A 14,195-nucleotide genomic window follows, 5' to 3' on the forward strand; every position below is an offset into this window, starting at 1 on the left:
ACAATATTTGGTGGAGGTTGCTAAACTATTATTTGAGGAATGTTGATTTCACTCTGGGCCCCTTGAAATTGTGCTTGACAGTGGTGTGTCTGACCTTCAAGATTTCTGTAACACAAAAAAAAACATAACTATCAAAATAAATATTTTTCCAAGTAAATACACAAAGTTGCTATTCCTATTATATTTTTATCATAAATATACATATTTTAAATATTAGAAATTATAAAAAAGATATTTACATTAGGGATAACACGATTAAACACAATTAATTTCATTGCTACTTGATAGTAATGACAAAGCTGAGACTGAAGGAATTAAATAATGACTGCTGTTATCAAGGGTAAATGGGAACAGGATTGAGCTGACTGCCGGTAAAACAGCTGGCAAGAAGGAAACTTAGTTCCTGATAACTTCCAGATGCCAGAAAAGAAGCACAGAAGCTGGATGAGGTGAATACAGCAGCTTCAGTCCTCATAAAAACAGAAAGAGTGTCACGGAGGTGATTCTTATAACTGTGGGCACTCTGGTTTTCAATTTAACTCTCTAAAAGAAAAATGATTCATTGGAAGCTTTTAATTGTTGTTCTTGTTTTTTATAACATCTTTACATCTACTGCCAAAGGGAGGAATGATGGTAAGACACTGTTTTGCTTTTTTAAATTTTTCTTAATCTTTGATTTGTACTGCCACATACAGAAGTATATACATTCTTCTTTTTAAACACTCTTATTCAGTAATTCAGAAATAGTTTACCAAACACTTGGTAATGGTGTCAATACATGTGTTTCTTATTCCAGCTAACACCTTAAATATTTTTTGCTGCTCAACTCTTTACTCTTACTGAAATGTTCTCATAGTATGACAACACACCACTAAAATTCAGGGCTTTAAATGGTTATTGGTTATTCTGGTTATTGGTTATTTGTTTATTCTGTCTTTGATATAAACACATTTCAACAAATTGTGAATGTTTTAACACTGACCAGAGTTATGTGGTATCTAAACATTTACCCTATGTTTTGCAGTACCTGTACATAAATTCAGAGGTTATTAAGATGCCTTTAGTAAAAGTATAGCACTCAAGATTAATTAAAACATTAAATGTATAGAATTTGCATCTACAAAATGACAGCAATAACAGAATTTATTTCTCATGTGTTCAAGGTGATTATTTTTTATTTTAATAAAGAAAATTATCACTATATCAATTTAAGAATTACCAGAAACTTGATGCCTCATAATTGTTGGAAGGGTGACACACTGGGAGCATGGTTTTATTTCTGTGCTTTAAGATGTCTTTCAGATGACCCGTTAAACTGAGGTCCTTACTACTCAGTTATTAAGGATCCCATAGCACTGTTCGAAAGAGGAAAGTTGTTAGCTCCAGTGCCCTGGAAAAATTCTACTTTGGACTTCAACAGCCTGGCCTGCCTAAAGTCTCCCCTTAATCCTGTGGAAAAGCAATTTTCACTTAATCAGTCTGCTGTATATTGATATTGATGCATGTCACCCAGGTGGATGCTGTACTATAATGGTGGTTGAAGTGGGTCCCCTCTTGTACATGAAAAGTCCTTTGGAATTATTTGACATAAAAGGCACTATATAAATGCAATTAATCATTAAATGTTAATATAAAAATAATTAAATAACAATGCTTATATGTTTTAACTATTATTTTGCACATGTAAATTGAAGCAATTGTGATCTATTCTATTATTTCTGTTATCAGGAAAATTTAAGACAATTAAGACAAATACAGTGTAATATCAAATTAAAATGATAAAGCATATACAGTATTAGCAGCCTTTTCCTCTTACATATTTCAAATATCCATAACCTTGTACATCTAATACAGAGATTTATATATTTATATTTCTAAAACCAGAGAAATCATATCAGTATGCAAAGTTCAGCAGGCAAGATCCTAAGTTGCTCATCCAGTAAAGACATATGCTCTGAGAGAGAGGTTGACTATTACAGACCTGACATAATTTATTCACACCTGGATCACCTGACTGGTCATAATTTCCCCTTCCAGTAGCACATAAAACACAGCTGGTGTTTGTAATCAAGAGTTATAGGCACAGGTGTAAATGAGAACTTAAAAATAATTCCCTTGACTCCAACTGGCCAGGTGACTGATGATAGTAGTGGCTCACTCCCCAAAATCAATTACTTAAGTCTAAATAAAATAATGATATTTTCACTCTAATTATGTATTTGTGTGGTACAAAATATAGCCTAGACTGCTCTGAAAACAGTTCCTAAATCTCACCGATGCTTGAATTAACAATTAAAAACAAAACCAGATAATATACAATATATAGAATAGAAAATATAAAGACAGCTGTATATACATCAAGAGAACAGTAAATAAATAATTAATTGACATTTTTTGTGTCAAACCTTTAAGAGCACAACATTACATATTTAGTTCAGTGGGCTCTGTGCAATAATAGTGGTTTACATGATTTTAGAATAAACACCTTTGTCTCTGTAAGGTCTGTCAGGTTTAATATCTCTTTGAGGTTGATGAAGTTATTAAGAAGTGGAAGGCATTCTGGCATTGCCTAAATCAGGCTGTCTCTTTAATCTTACCAGGAAAGAGGAAACTGGTTAAAAATAAATTACATTGTTTAGCAGCTGAGATGTTGTCTATGGGTCAACAACATCCCTAGCAGTCCAAAATGGGGACTTTTCAGCAACCGAAAAAATAAGAACTCAGATCCTACATGGCAAAAAAGTACATACAGTATGTAATGCTGCAAATGGGTTAGCAAAAGGTTTTGTAGTCAGATGATACAAAATTGGAACCATTAACATATATTGGTTGTATTGGTACTGGATTGGTTTACTGTTGTATTGGTTTATTTTGCACATTTTATTATTGTATTCATAATTCCTTTGAATTATTGAGTTAATCATCTTTGTCCTGATTAACTAATTCCTAGTAACCTTACTACATTACACTTTTATACTACACTTATAAAAATTCTGACCATATCTTTATGTATTATTATATTTGTATATTTCAAGCATAAAACAATAATTTATCTTATACAGTAGGGCTGATAGATTCCCACCTCCCATTGCTCACACTTTCTAGTTGTATAATACAATAGTAAAAAGATACATTTTCATGGAATGGATCACATTAAATGGTTGAGAGTTTAAGTTTATGGAATGTTTTCATTCAGATCCAGACTTGAAGTTAAGCCATGAGACTTGAATTAAGGCCACTGAAATGCAGAGTTTCAAAGGAAGGTTATGACGAGGAAAACAATTACAGGAATTCAATGATAGGTCTGTGCCTAATTCACGTCAATAAATTGACTTGACTATGTTTTCAGCAACTCAAATTTTCACACAAGGGTGTTAAAAAATGTACATGTTACCTAATTAAAATATCTTCTGCTTAAGACTTGGTAAAATTTTTAATCAAATTAGGAAAATAATTCTCTCAATTCTGTAAATGAGATGGAACTGAATGTAAGAATGTTGCATTTTGAATTATTATAAAATTTAGAATAACATTTTTCTGTCATTCCAGCTGTTACTTATGCTTAAACTATTAAGTTTCCACTTGTTTCTCTTGTTTTTACAATTGTCTGACTAAGAATGCTACTGTTACATCATTCTTTAAGGCCCAATGGAATTATAACAAAGTTATAAAGTAGCTCAGGAGGAATGTTACACACTTCTGTTTGCCAAGTTTTACACAAGGGACTTCCCATTTTTCTCTCATACAAGCACTGCGTTTTGCTCCATTGCAGACAGATGTGTTTCTCATTTGGCTTTGCTGAGATCTAACTTTTGTGCCTGAGTCTCAGGCCTTTCTACCTTCCGAGAGAATTCGGTAACATTATTATATGCACTGTTTACGTTCCTCCCAGTGGAAATGATTGTGTACATGAGCAACTCCAGCAGACTTCGGAAGCTCCCATGCTTATTTTGGGGAATTTTAACCACTGTAAACTGGAGATGGCATTGCCTGGGTTTGATCTCATATCACAATACTGTTCATCTCATCCCCACTTACAGTACCAGACAGCTCTCAAGAGCAGAAAACCTGTTTTGCTAAGACTGTAAATGTATGGACTGATGATAGTATTGAGATCCTGAAAGGGTGTTTTCTTTGCACAGACTGGGAGATATTTAATACCCTGGAGATTAATGAGGCAACAGAGACTGTTACAGACTACACTAATTTATGTGTGGAGAGTGTCATACCCACGAAAAGCATAACAGTGTACCCAAATAATAAACCATATATAACTAAGGATGTGAAAGACTGCATCAACCCTAAAAGACTCACTTTTAAATACCAGGATCAAGTGCAACTGAAATTACTGCAAAAAGAGCTTAAACTAAAACTCAGGAATGCAAGGAATCAACACAAAGAGACAACGGAGAGTGACTTTGAAACAATGAACTCCAGGAGGTTGTGGCAAACAATTGAAACAGTAACAAACGTCAATTCTTCAAAGAAGAGCTTCCATACAATGGATGAGCTGGCTAAAGCAAACTAGCTGAATGACTTTTATCTGTGGTTTGAGACACAGGACTTCTTTGGTGTATGTAACAGCATATTAGATACTATTACAGTTGACAGTAGTGCTGGTAGGCTTCTAATAAGTCCACAGATGACTACACAATCTTTCAAGCAAATATGTGCGAAAAAGGCAACAGGACCCGATGGCATCACTGCCTCTTGAAGTGGGACATGCATATATCTCACTTATCCAGCATCATAATGTCACCACTTAAGCACACTGTGAGAGGTGTTGCTGGGAACTGTTAATTTAGCCTTAAACAAAAGCTACACTAAGATGCCATAAAGCTGACTTGCTTTAGTAGTCCCAGTGACTTAATGCTACATAATAAAAGACAGGAACAGCACCCACAGAATAAAGCAGAGCAATGTCTGCTGCATATCAAAGGACAGAACCTAGAGCAAGATGGAGTAGGACAAGAAGTCATTACATATCAAAGAACAGGACAAGCACTCAGATTGTGAAACAACCTTTCTTCTGACTGTAAATAAGAGCTGGGAAACCCTTGCAGTTTGTCTGTTCTGAGGGGCAGACCCAGCACGTGTTGATGAACTTATTGACCTCAATAAAACTGAATCTGCACAAGACTGTGTTCTGCTCCTCAGATGAAGAATTTTCCATAACAGTTGGCGTAGTCGGGAAGGATTCTCCAGGTCTCCGGTAATTCCCAGACGGCACACAGGGTGAGTACTATGTTACCACCCAATTAGGTTTCCGTAAGGGAAGGACCGGAAACATATGGAGAATATAAATAATAGTTTATAGGGAAAAGAGTAAGGACCCGTCTCTGCGAGATTCAGGGCAAAATCCCTAAACCAAGACAAGACACAGTTCTTCTGAGCTTGGTTTCGAAACCAGATGTGCTAGCAGTAACAGCTGAGCTGAGTGTTAAGCAAGGAGTTGGCCCTGTATGCTAACACCAGACTCATATTGTCAGGATTCGCCCACTGAGGAAACGGGAAGATGGACCCTATGCGGTACCTTAGGGGGCTAGATGAGAGGCGAAGTCTGAATCGAGTTCCGAGGATCATAGAAAAAAGCAGGAGAGAAGGTTTCCAATTCAGAATAGGGCAAGACTGAAGTCTTAGTCGAATCTAAGGCGAGGTAGGTGAACAAACGAACAACCAATACTGGGCAAAGAACAGGGGCTTCTGAAGGTTTAAATATTGTGCAAGGGAGAAGGTGCACTGATTGATGGAGTGTTGTGGTTGGCTGATTGGCAGGAGCAGTGTCGTTTAGCAGAAGTGCTCAGGGCTGGAGTGTGATTAGTGTGAGAATGTGGTGGGATGAAGGCGTGACAGTACCCCCCCCTTCATGGGCGGCTCTGGACGCCCTAGTAGATCTGTCCACGGTGGTACAATGGAAATTGTCAATAAGTGTCCGATCCAGAATGTCCTTCTCGGGAACCCAGGATCCCTCCTCTCGTCTGTAACCCTACCAGTCCACCAGGAATTGCCATGAACCCTTGTACCAACAGGAGTCTAGAATCTTGTGGACTGTGTAGGCCATCGATCAAACAAGGGGGGGGGGGGTCGAGGTTGGGGTTTAGAAAGAGGAGAGTGATAGAAAGGCCGCAAGATGGATACATGAAAAGTGGGATGAATCTTGGGGGGGAGAGCCTGGCGGTAGGAGACAGGAGTGATTTGAGAGAGGATGCGGAAGGGACTGATGAACCAAGGACCAAGCTTCTTCGAGGGTTGATGCAAGTGTAGGTTCCTGGTGAAGAGCCATTCAAACTGCACCCTTCTAATTCTGGGAGCCGGACACTGGTGACGGTTGGCGGCGCCCGCGTGACGCAGGGAAGTCCTTTGGAGAGTGGCCTTGGCAGATTTCCAGATGCGGCGTAGTTTTCAAAAATAGAGGCGAACAGAAGGAATGTCCGTGGCCAGGGTGGTTTCAGGGGTGAGGGAGGGTTGGTATCCCAAGGAGCAGAAAAAGGGAGACATTCCAGTGGCTGAAGTGAGAAGAGAGTTGTGGGCGTATTCTGCCCAGGGGAGCAGAGAGGACCAGTCATTCTGGGCAGATGAGGTGTAAGACCTTAAGTAGGTGAGGAGGCTTTGGTTAGTCCTTTCTGCTTGGCCGTTGGCCTCTGGGTGATAGCCAGAGGTGAGAGAAACAGAGGTGCCTAAAGCCTTCCAGAATCTGGAAATAAATTGCGGACCCCTGTCAGAAATAATATCCCTAGGTATACCATGGAGGCGGAAGCATCTTCCCAGTTTAGCTGATCTTTTGCTGCCTACGCATGCTTACACAGCTCCCTGGGTAAACTATCATACTTGACTGAGAAAGCTTTAGAGAACTTAACATTTTTATTATCAACAAATTGTAAATACGACGTTTACATTGGCGTTATGAATTTTTCACTTGAGTGTATGGAGAGGAGTGTCAGCTGTCAGTGAGAGCAGACCCCCCCTCTTAGGCTGTGCAAACGATTTTTTAAATTTTTATAATGAAATAAAAAATTAGATATAATGATATTGTAACGCTACGGGGTTTTTGGAGGGGGGGCAGTGGTCCCCCCGGGTTTCAGTTAGTGCATGATTACGCATCAATGAAAAACCAGAGGTTTAAAAAAAGAGAATTAGCTCACTGATAGTTTTATGTAGAGGCTGTGAACTGTTTCATTAGTCGTGGTCTTCAAAATGCATTTAGTTTGAAGGCTTTCTGTGTTTCCCCTCCAAAGATATGGACAGAAGAATATTCGAGTATGGTCAAAAAGCGTGGTTTTTATGGTCTGTAGCTCAAATCCTGCTTAATTAAAAATTAGACACATGAAGAATATTATTGGACAATGTTGTGATGCTAAAAAAATCAATAACGATATTAATTAAAAGATCTAAATATATTTAACGCTTACGCCTGACATTAGAGGTGCCGCCTGCGCGGTGACCACTCGACAGCCGGCTGGCTGTGCCAAAAAATAAGTAAAAACCGGTCTAACAACTCTTAAGCATACTGTAGTTTTTGTTAACACAAGTTTATTAGCGAAAAGACCACGGGCATTCTCAGAGTAGAATAGGTATGCCTTCCAATCAAAGACAGTCCCCCTTCCCCCCAAGGAAAGACAGACAAATGTTTATTTATTTATTAGCTATTTTGTAGCTATTCAGAGGGAAATGTGGTGACGTCACCGCGCAGGCGAGCACCTCTAATGTCAGAGGTGCTCTGAAATATAGCACCTCTATAGCACCAAAATATAAATTAGCTGAAATAATGTTTCAGGTGGGTAGCTGCGTCAGCATGCGTAGGCTGCAAAGGAACAAGTAATAGGTTTATTCCATGCTGAAAAAAAGAAGAAAGAGAACACAACGTTTCGGCCGTGGAGCCTTCTTCAGGTGTGAGAGAGACAGGGCAGTAGGCAAAGGTAAAGTAGCGGGAGAACAAAGGTTGGGAGGGAGGAGGAGTGAGAGGCGGGAGCAGGGGACAGAAAGAGAGGCCAATCAAGAGGTGTGAAGTCAGAATGGGTGCAGAGAGGTGTGAAATGAAACTTCCAATGAATGGAGAAAATTTAAAAGAACAGTAGTCTGTCGTTAAGGGAAGGGAGAAGGTGTGATCCTAGCTGCAGAATAATTTTAGTTTCGGTGGTCTTTCTGATGTATGAGTTTGGAAAACCGTCTTTGAGAACACAGACGGAGAGATTAGAGTGGTCGTGGCCGTCAGAGGTGAAATGAGAAACAATGGGCTTGGAGAGATCTTTAATCTTTACAGCCCTGACGTGTTCTCTGAAACGGTCTCCAAGTCTCCTTCCTGTTTCTCCAATGTAGATGGCTGGGCATTTACTGCAAGAGATACAGTAAACAAGGTTGCTGGAGGTACAAGATGCTGTCTGGGTGATCCGGAATTGTCCTGAGGGGCCTTGAATGAGTGTGGTGGTGGCTGTGTATTTGCAGGTGATACAGCGAGCTCTGTTGCAAGGGAAAGTGCCTGGTGTGGATGGTTGTTGAGGGCGGTCAAGGGAGCTGTGAACAAGGAGGTTACGCAGATTAGGTGGTCGGCGATATGAGATAATAGGGCGATCAGAAAAGAGGGCCCCAATGGAGGGATCATCCTGTAGGATGGAAAAGTTGTGGTTAATGGTCCTGGGGATAGGAAGTGTGTTAGGGTGGTAAGGAAGCACCAGAGGAATGCGGTTGTTACGGCGGGAGTTCCTGATCGGGTTGATGGTCCGGGGGGTGTTTTTGGCTCGGGCAAGGGCCCTGTCAATCACACTGCTGGGGTATCCTCTGTTGATGAAAAATGAGTACATTTCGAGGGCTTGGTTCTCGAAGTCGATGTCGTCGCTGCATAATCGTCGTAACCTAAGGAACTGTGAAAAAGGAAGAGAGTTTTTAGTGTGGTTGGGGTGAAATGAGCTGTACAGGAGGTAGCTGTGTGAATCCGTGGGTTTGTAATAAACTGAAGTGGACAGTCGGGGGTAGTTGATAGACAAGTGGATGTCTAGAAACGGAAGAAAAGAATACATTTCATTTAGACCATACATTCCATATTAAGCCAATGTGAGCATTGCTATAACAAGCAAATTTGTCAAGAGTGAATTAAATCAGTGAGTCTAAAAATGTTTTTTTTTGGATATAGTATATAGTATGTTAAGGGCACTAGAAATGTATGCGAATCTTGTATTATAAGTAACTACTAACTACCAAGTGAGCCAAATAGCCGCCTCTTATTTACCACCACTTATGTACATAAAAATTTAGAATAAAAGATACTGATGAACCACTGCAACGTGAGAATACAGAACAGCATTCACCTTTCATCTATTCCATTATTCATTTCACAAGACTGAAATTAATTTTGCCAAAGTTGATAACACTGACAAATCATCTAGTTTCTTACAAAATTATTCAGACCTTGTTTTCACATTATAGTACTTTAAAGCTTGCAATCATAGCTTTGAAGTAGCAACTAATATTTGTACATACACAACTTACTCCACACATTCAAAGCAAAAAAAGACAGATGTAAATAGGTAAATAACAGAAAAGAAAATGCTTCAGGGAAGTCTTCTAGATCCACTGGGAGATGATCAACCCTGCTTATGCTCTGCTCCCACACCCAAGCTGCTTGCCATTTCTACTGAGTTGTGTATTTCCAGCATTCTGCAATTCACTTCCAGTGTCGCACCCCAAGAGTTATCAGGTAACCTACAGGTAACCCTTTCTCATGTCATCATGTTTTTGAACATTCATGAAAAAGTTGCCAGCTGTGGATATGTGAACTAAAAACATCCATATGGTTTTATTTATGGGTTGCAATTTAAAAAAAGTGAAAAACCGTACTCAAAATGCAAGAGTGCCTTTAGCGCTTTCTGGCAAGAGGAGACACCTAAATTAATAATGTAACAAAACCAACTAAAATAACAAGCTTATAACCTAAACACTAAAAGTAAAACTTGTCATTTTCTAGGGTTCAAGGCAGTGTGTTTCTCTCTGTTCTCTCTGTTCTCTTGATTTGTGAATCTCTTTGGGCAAGACCCCACCTCACAGGGGAATCTCAGGTGGTTGTCTCTACCTTAAGCCCTGATGATGCTTAACATTTCAAGAAGCCACTGTCCTCCAAAGTTCATAAAGGACATTGAGTGTTTCCTGGAGTTCACTGGTTATTAAAGATTTATTAATTACATCACCACCACTGGGCCCCTCTCATTGAACTCGCTACAAAAGGTAACCCAGACACAGATTAGAGGATGGATCAGTACCCTGCTGCTTTCCAGACTATAACAGATCAATTCTGCCAAGTCTCAGTGTTGCACTGCCTGACCTTTCTCACCTCTTGAAGATGATGTATAGCTATAATGGTTATAGGCATAGAGTAATATCTGTATATATAGTACTGTAGCTGGCAAGCATTGTGGTGCAGTGCCTTTTTTTCATTTCCTTTTTTTCCTTCAGTTGGTTTAATTCAGGTTCAGTATATACAGTACACTGCACCACAACTTTACAGACCTTACATTCCATACCTATTGCTACAATTAGTATCTCAGGAACAGCAACAGCATGTTGTTGATTCCATGTGAATAACGTTTTCAGATGTAATAGCAGTTAGTGTGGCCCAAACTTAAAAAGGAGGGAGTTTTCTTTGTTCAAGCCTAAGGAGTCTTGAGAGAGAGCACATTTCGTGTCATTGGTTTTCACCTGTGAAAAAAATTGCCAGCTGAGTAGCATTTGGAAAAATGTTTATCTTTATAGTGACTGCTTTAGGTTGTGTGGGTAAACCTGGTTGTTGTTTACTGCTAGAATGATCTGCAAAGAACTTTTATGTGAGCAAACCTGCTAACAGGACCTTTAGTTTTTACATGTACAGTATTTAGATCTCATACAGTTTTCTGTTGGAATTAATTCTATTTAAATATAGTTCAGCTTGCATTTTTCATTGGGCTGTTCTGAAACAAAAGTAATTAAAAAAATGCTTAGTGTTATTTATCTCTGTGAAAACTGCTACCAATCACATGCAGGAAAAGGTTGGATAATTAGACAATAGTGGATTAGGGGTGACATTGTGGTGCAGTGGTTAGTACAGCCTTGCTGCAATGGGGCCCTGGGACTGTCTTCTGACAGTTGCTGTTGTGAATGTCTGTAGATTGTATCTTATTTTTAGTTTTTGTTTTGTTTCACGCTAATTTTATAAGGGAGAGTGTCATAGATAAGACTCCCTTGCCCCCATCTTGATTAAACTACTTTTATTTTTTCAAAATCTTAGAAAAGTGTAATCTATACTGAAAAGCTGTATTTATTCAATACCACTTGATAGTTACATTAATAGAGATAAGAATTCAAGTTGATACTGTTTAGACTTTGAATTATTTTAAACTGTATTACAGCATCACAGTGCACAATGCAATGTAAATCGCTACCTTTGTCTTCTGCATAATAATGTTCACCTCTCTGTCCAGCAAATTAACAATAGTAATAATAATGAACTTTATTGTATATAGTGCCTTTAAAGGTGGTTTCTCAAAGTGCTTTATGGGATAAAAACAACAATAACAACAACAATACTGTATTTCACTGCACTTTGACAGGGCGTAATCATGCACTAACTGGAACCTGGGGGGACCGCTGCCCCCCCCCCCCTCCAAAAACCATGTAGGGTTACACTATCATTATATCTATTTTTTTATTTCTTTATAAAAATTTTAAAAATCGTTTGCGCAGCCTAAGAGGGGGGGTCTGCTCTCATTGACAGCTGACACTCCTCCATACACTCAAGTGAAAAATTCATAACGCCAATGTAAACATCGTATTTACAATTTGTTGATAATAAAAATGTTAAGTTCTCTAAAGCTTTCTCAGTCAAGTATGATAGTTTACCCAGGGAGCTGTGTAAGCATGCGTAGGTAGCAAAAGATCAGCTAAACTGGGAAGATGCGACACCGAAGATATTATTAATAACCTTTTAAATCTGAAGGGAGATCTAAAAGGATCCCCACACGATGCCGGTTCCTGCTTCTGGAGCGATTCAGAGGGAAAGACGGTGATAAGTATTCGTTGTTATTAAAAAATGACTTAGATTCGAACATGTTGTGATATTTAGAAATATAAAAAAGTCAATGAATTGTCCATAATATTGCTATTTTACTTTTTCAAAGACATGTTTGTTAAAAGAAAATTCATGGCGCTAGCTGGAATTCAACAGCCAGCCTCTCACTTATAAGTCAGGCACTTAGACCATCACACCACTCACATGATGAGTGGTGAAACAGCGGTGAAACACATTGTTTGTGTACAGTATATACAGTACTACTGTTTGTGTTGCAGTACATGAATATAATTATATTGTTATTAATTTCTTTAGATACGCGATTCCATATTATATTCCCTATTAATCAAATTCTAAAAGTATGCTTGTTTACTCCGGTATCGAGTGTCTTCGCAGAAAAGCTTAAAATTACCACTTTTCTCACAGAGTACTGTATACACGTTATTTCACATGTTAGTTAAAGACTTTGATGCTTAAAATGTTTAGGAAGAAATGGAATACTGGTGTGTATTTTTTCTTTAAAGTACCGAGACCAGCCATATACAGTCTAATAATACTGTATGTTTATGTTCCAAAATTAATATCGTTTATGACCTTCACATGCATTATGCTCCTATTCTTTTTATACTACTAAAATTTCCCTTCAGTGGTAAAATTCCATATAAATATTCAATACTAAAATGTGCACAGTAAAGTCATTTAAATCTTTCCACGACCGACCAACGCACCACGAGTGCCCCTGTCGGTCATTTTGGCCAACCAATCACGTACTGCGTTATGACGCGTTATGACGCGTTATGACACGTGATGACACGTTATGACATTGCCAAATGCCTGTGGTACATGTTTGTGCCGCACACTTTGAATGGCTGCATCTGTATTCCTCTAGGGCTCCAGACTCCACCCTAGAAAGTGGATAGATACGCCCTCTGCGGGGAAGGGTTCCAGGAAGAAGATCTATCGCACAATCATAGGGGTGGTGCGGAGGGAGTGACAGAGCCTTCTGTTTACTGAATGCTGAGCGCAGATCAGCGTATTGAGATGGGATGAGGTAGGGGTTGTCCTGTGGGAGTTGAGCTGAGGAAATCGTGATAGGACGACGGCAGCATGATGACAGGCAGCGGGGACTCCAGGAGAGGATTTCGTTATGTGACCAGGAAAAGTTGGGATCGTGTTTAAGAAGCCAGGGGTATCTTAAAAGGAGCGGGTGTGATGGAGAATCCAGGATGAGAAATTGGATTTGTTCCACATGGGTGGCGCTGATGGTGAGGGTAAGTGGAATAGTTTGCGGTTCAATCAATCCAGGTGTCAGGGGTGAGCCATCCAGTGAGTGGACTGAGATAGGCGGAGATAGGGGCACAGTTGGGATTTTCCATTTCCTGCCGAGGTTTTCAGCAGCACCTGAATCAATAAAAGCCAAAAGGGAGATTTAAAAAGAATTCCAGGATAAAAGCACATAAAGAAACGGACCCGATGGCGCAGAGGAAGGGGAGGAACTGCTAACCATGGTAGAAATGAGCACGCAGGTCGGGTACTGCGGGGTTTAGTGGGACAGGCGGAAAGGAGATGTCCTGGAGAGCCACAGTAGAGGCACATTCCTTACCGACGGCGTCTGTCCTTCTCCTCTGGGGTAAGTCGGGTATGAGACACTGCGGGTTGCCTTGGTTGAGGGAGAGGGGTGCCTGCATCCTCCTGGAGACGTTCTGTCTTCCTGGCCTGAAGGCTAGCGTCTAATTCAACCACCTGGGATATAACGAGATCCAGCGAGTGAGGGCTAAGAGGAATAAAGACTAGGTGGGCCTTCAGTTCCTTGGAGAGACCCTTACGAAATTGGCAAATAAGAGCTTTGTTGTTCCAGGCGGAGTCAATGGCCAGAGCCTGAAATTCAATCATATAGTCCTGTAGGGGTCGTGGTCCCTGTTTCAGTGAGGACAGGCAGAGATTGACGAGATCTGGGCAAGTGAGGTCGAAGGCCGTCTGGAGTTTCTCAATGAAAAGGTAAAAGACCGAAAGTTCAGGAGCTGCTCTAGACAGTAGAGCTGTTGCCCAGTCCAGAGCCCTAACTGTAAGGAGAGAGATGACGAATCCAATTGCTTCGCGATTAGAAGGAAAGCGTTCCGGGTGCATCTGCATAAACAGCACTGAGCAATGAAACTCCGGCATT

The 14,195-nt window shown here is 39.9% G+C and overlaps 1 protein-coding gene across 1 annotated transcript in view; it reads left to right on the top strand.

The window, feature by feature from the left end:
- The first annotated feature begins 554 nt into the window (after positions 1-554).
- The window catches only part of fam180a (family with sequence similarity 180 member A), a 52,782-nt gene continuing 39,141 nt past the window's right edge, over positions 555-14,195 (top strand). The window contains exon 1 of the mRNA XM_088922761.1: positions 555-633. Coding sequence (XP_088778887.1) covers positions 555-633 — 79 coding nt within the window. The remainder of the gene's footprint in view (positions 634-14,195) is intronic.

This window comes from Atractosteus spatula, chromosome 8 (assembly GCF_055471065.1).
Source record: "Atractosteus spatula isolate fAtrSpa1 chromosome 8, fAtrSpa1.hap1, whole genome shotgun sequence".
NCBI classification, from domain to species: Eukaryota; Metazoa; Chordata; class Actinopteri; order Semionotiformes; family Lepisosteidae; genus Atractosteus; species Atractosteus spatula.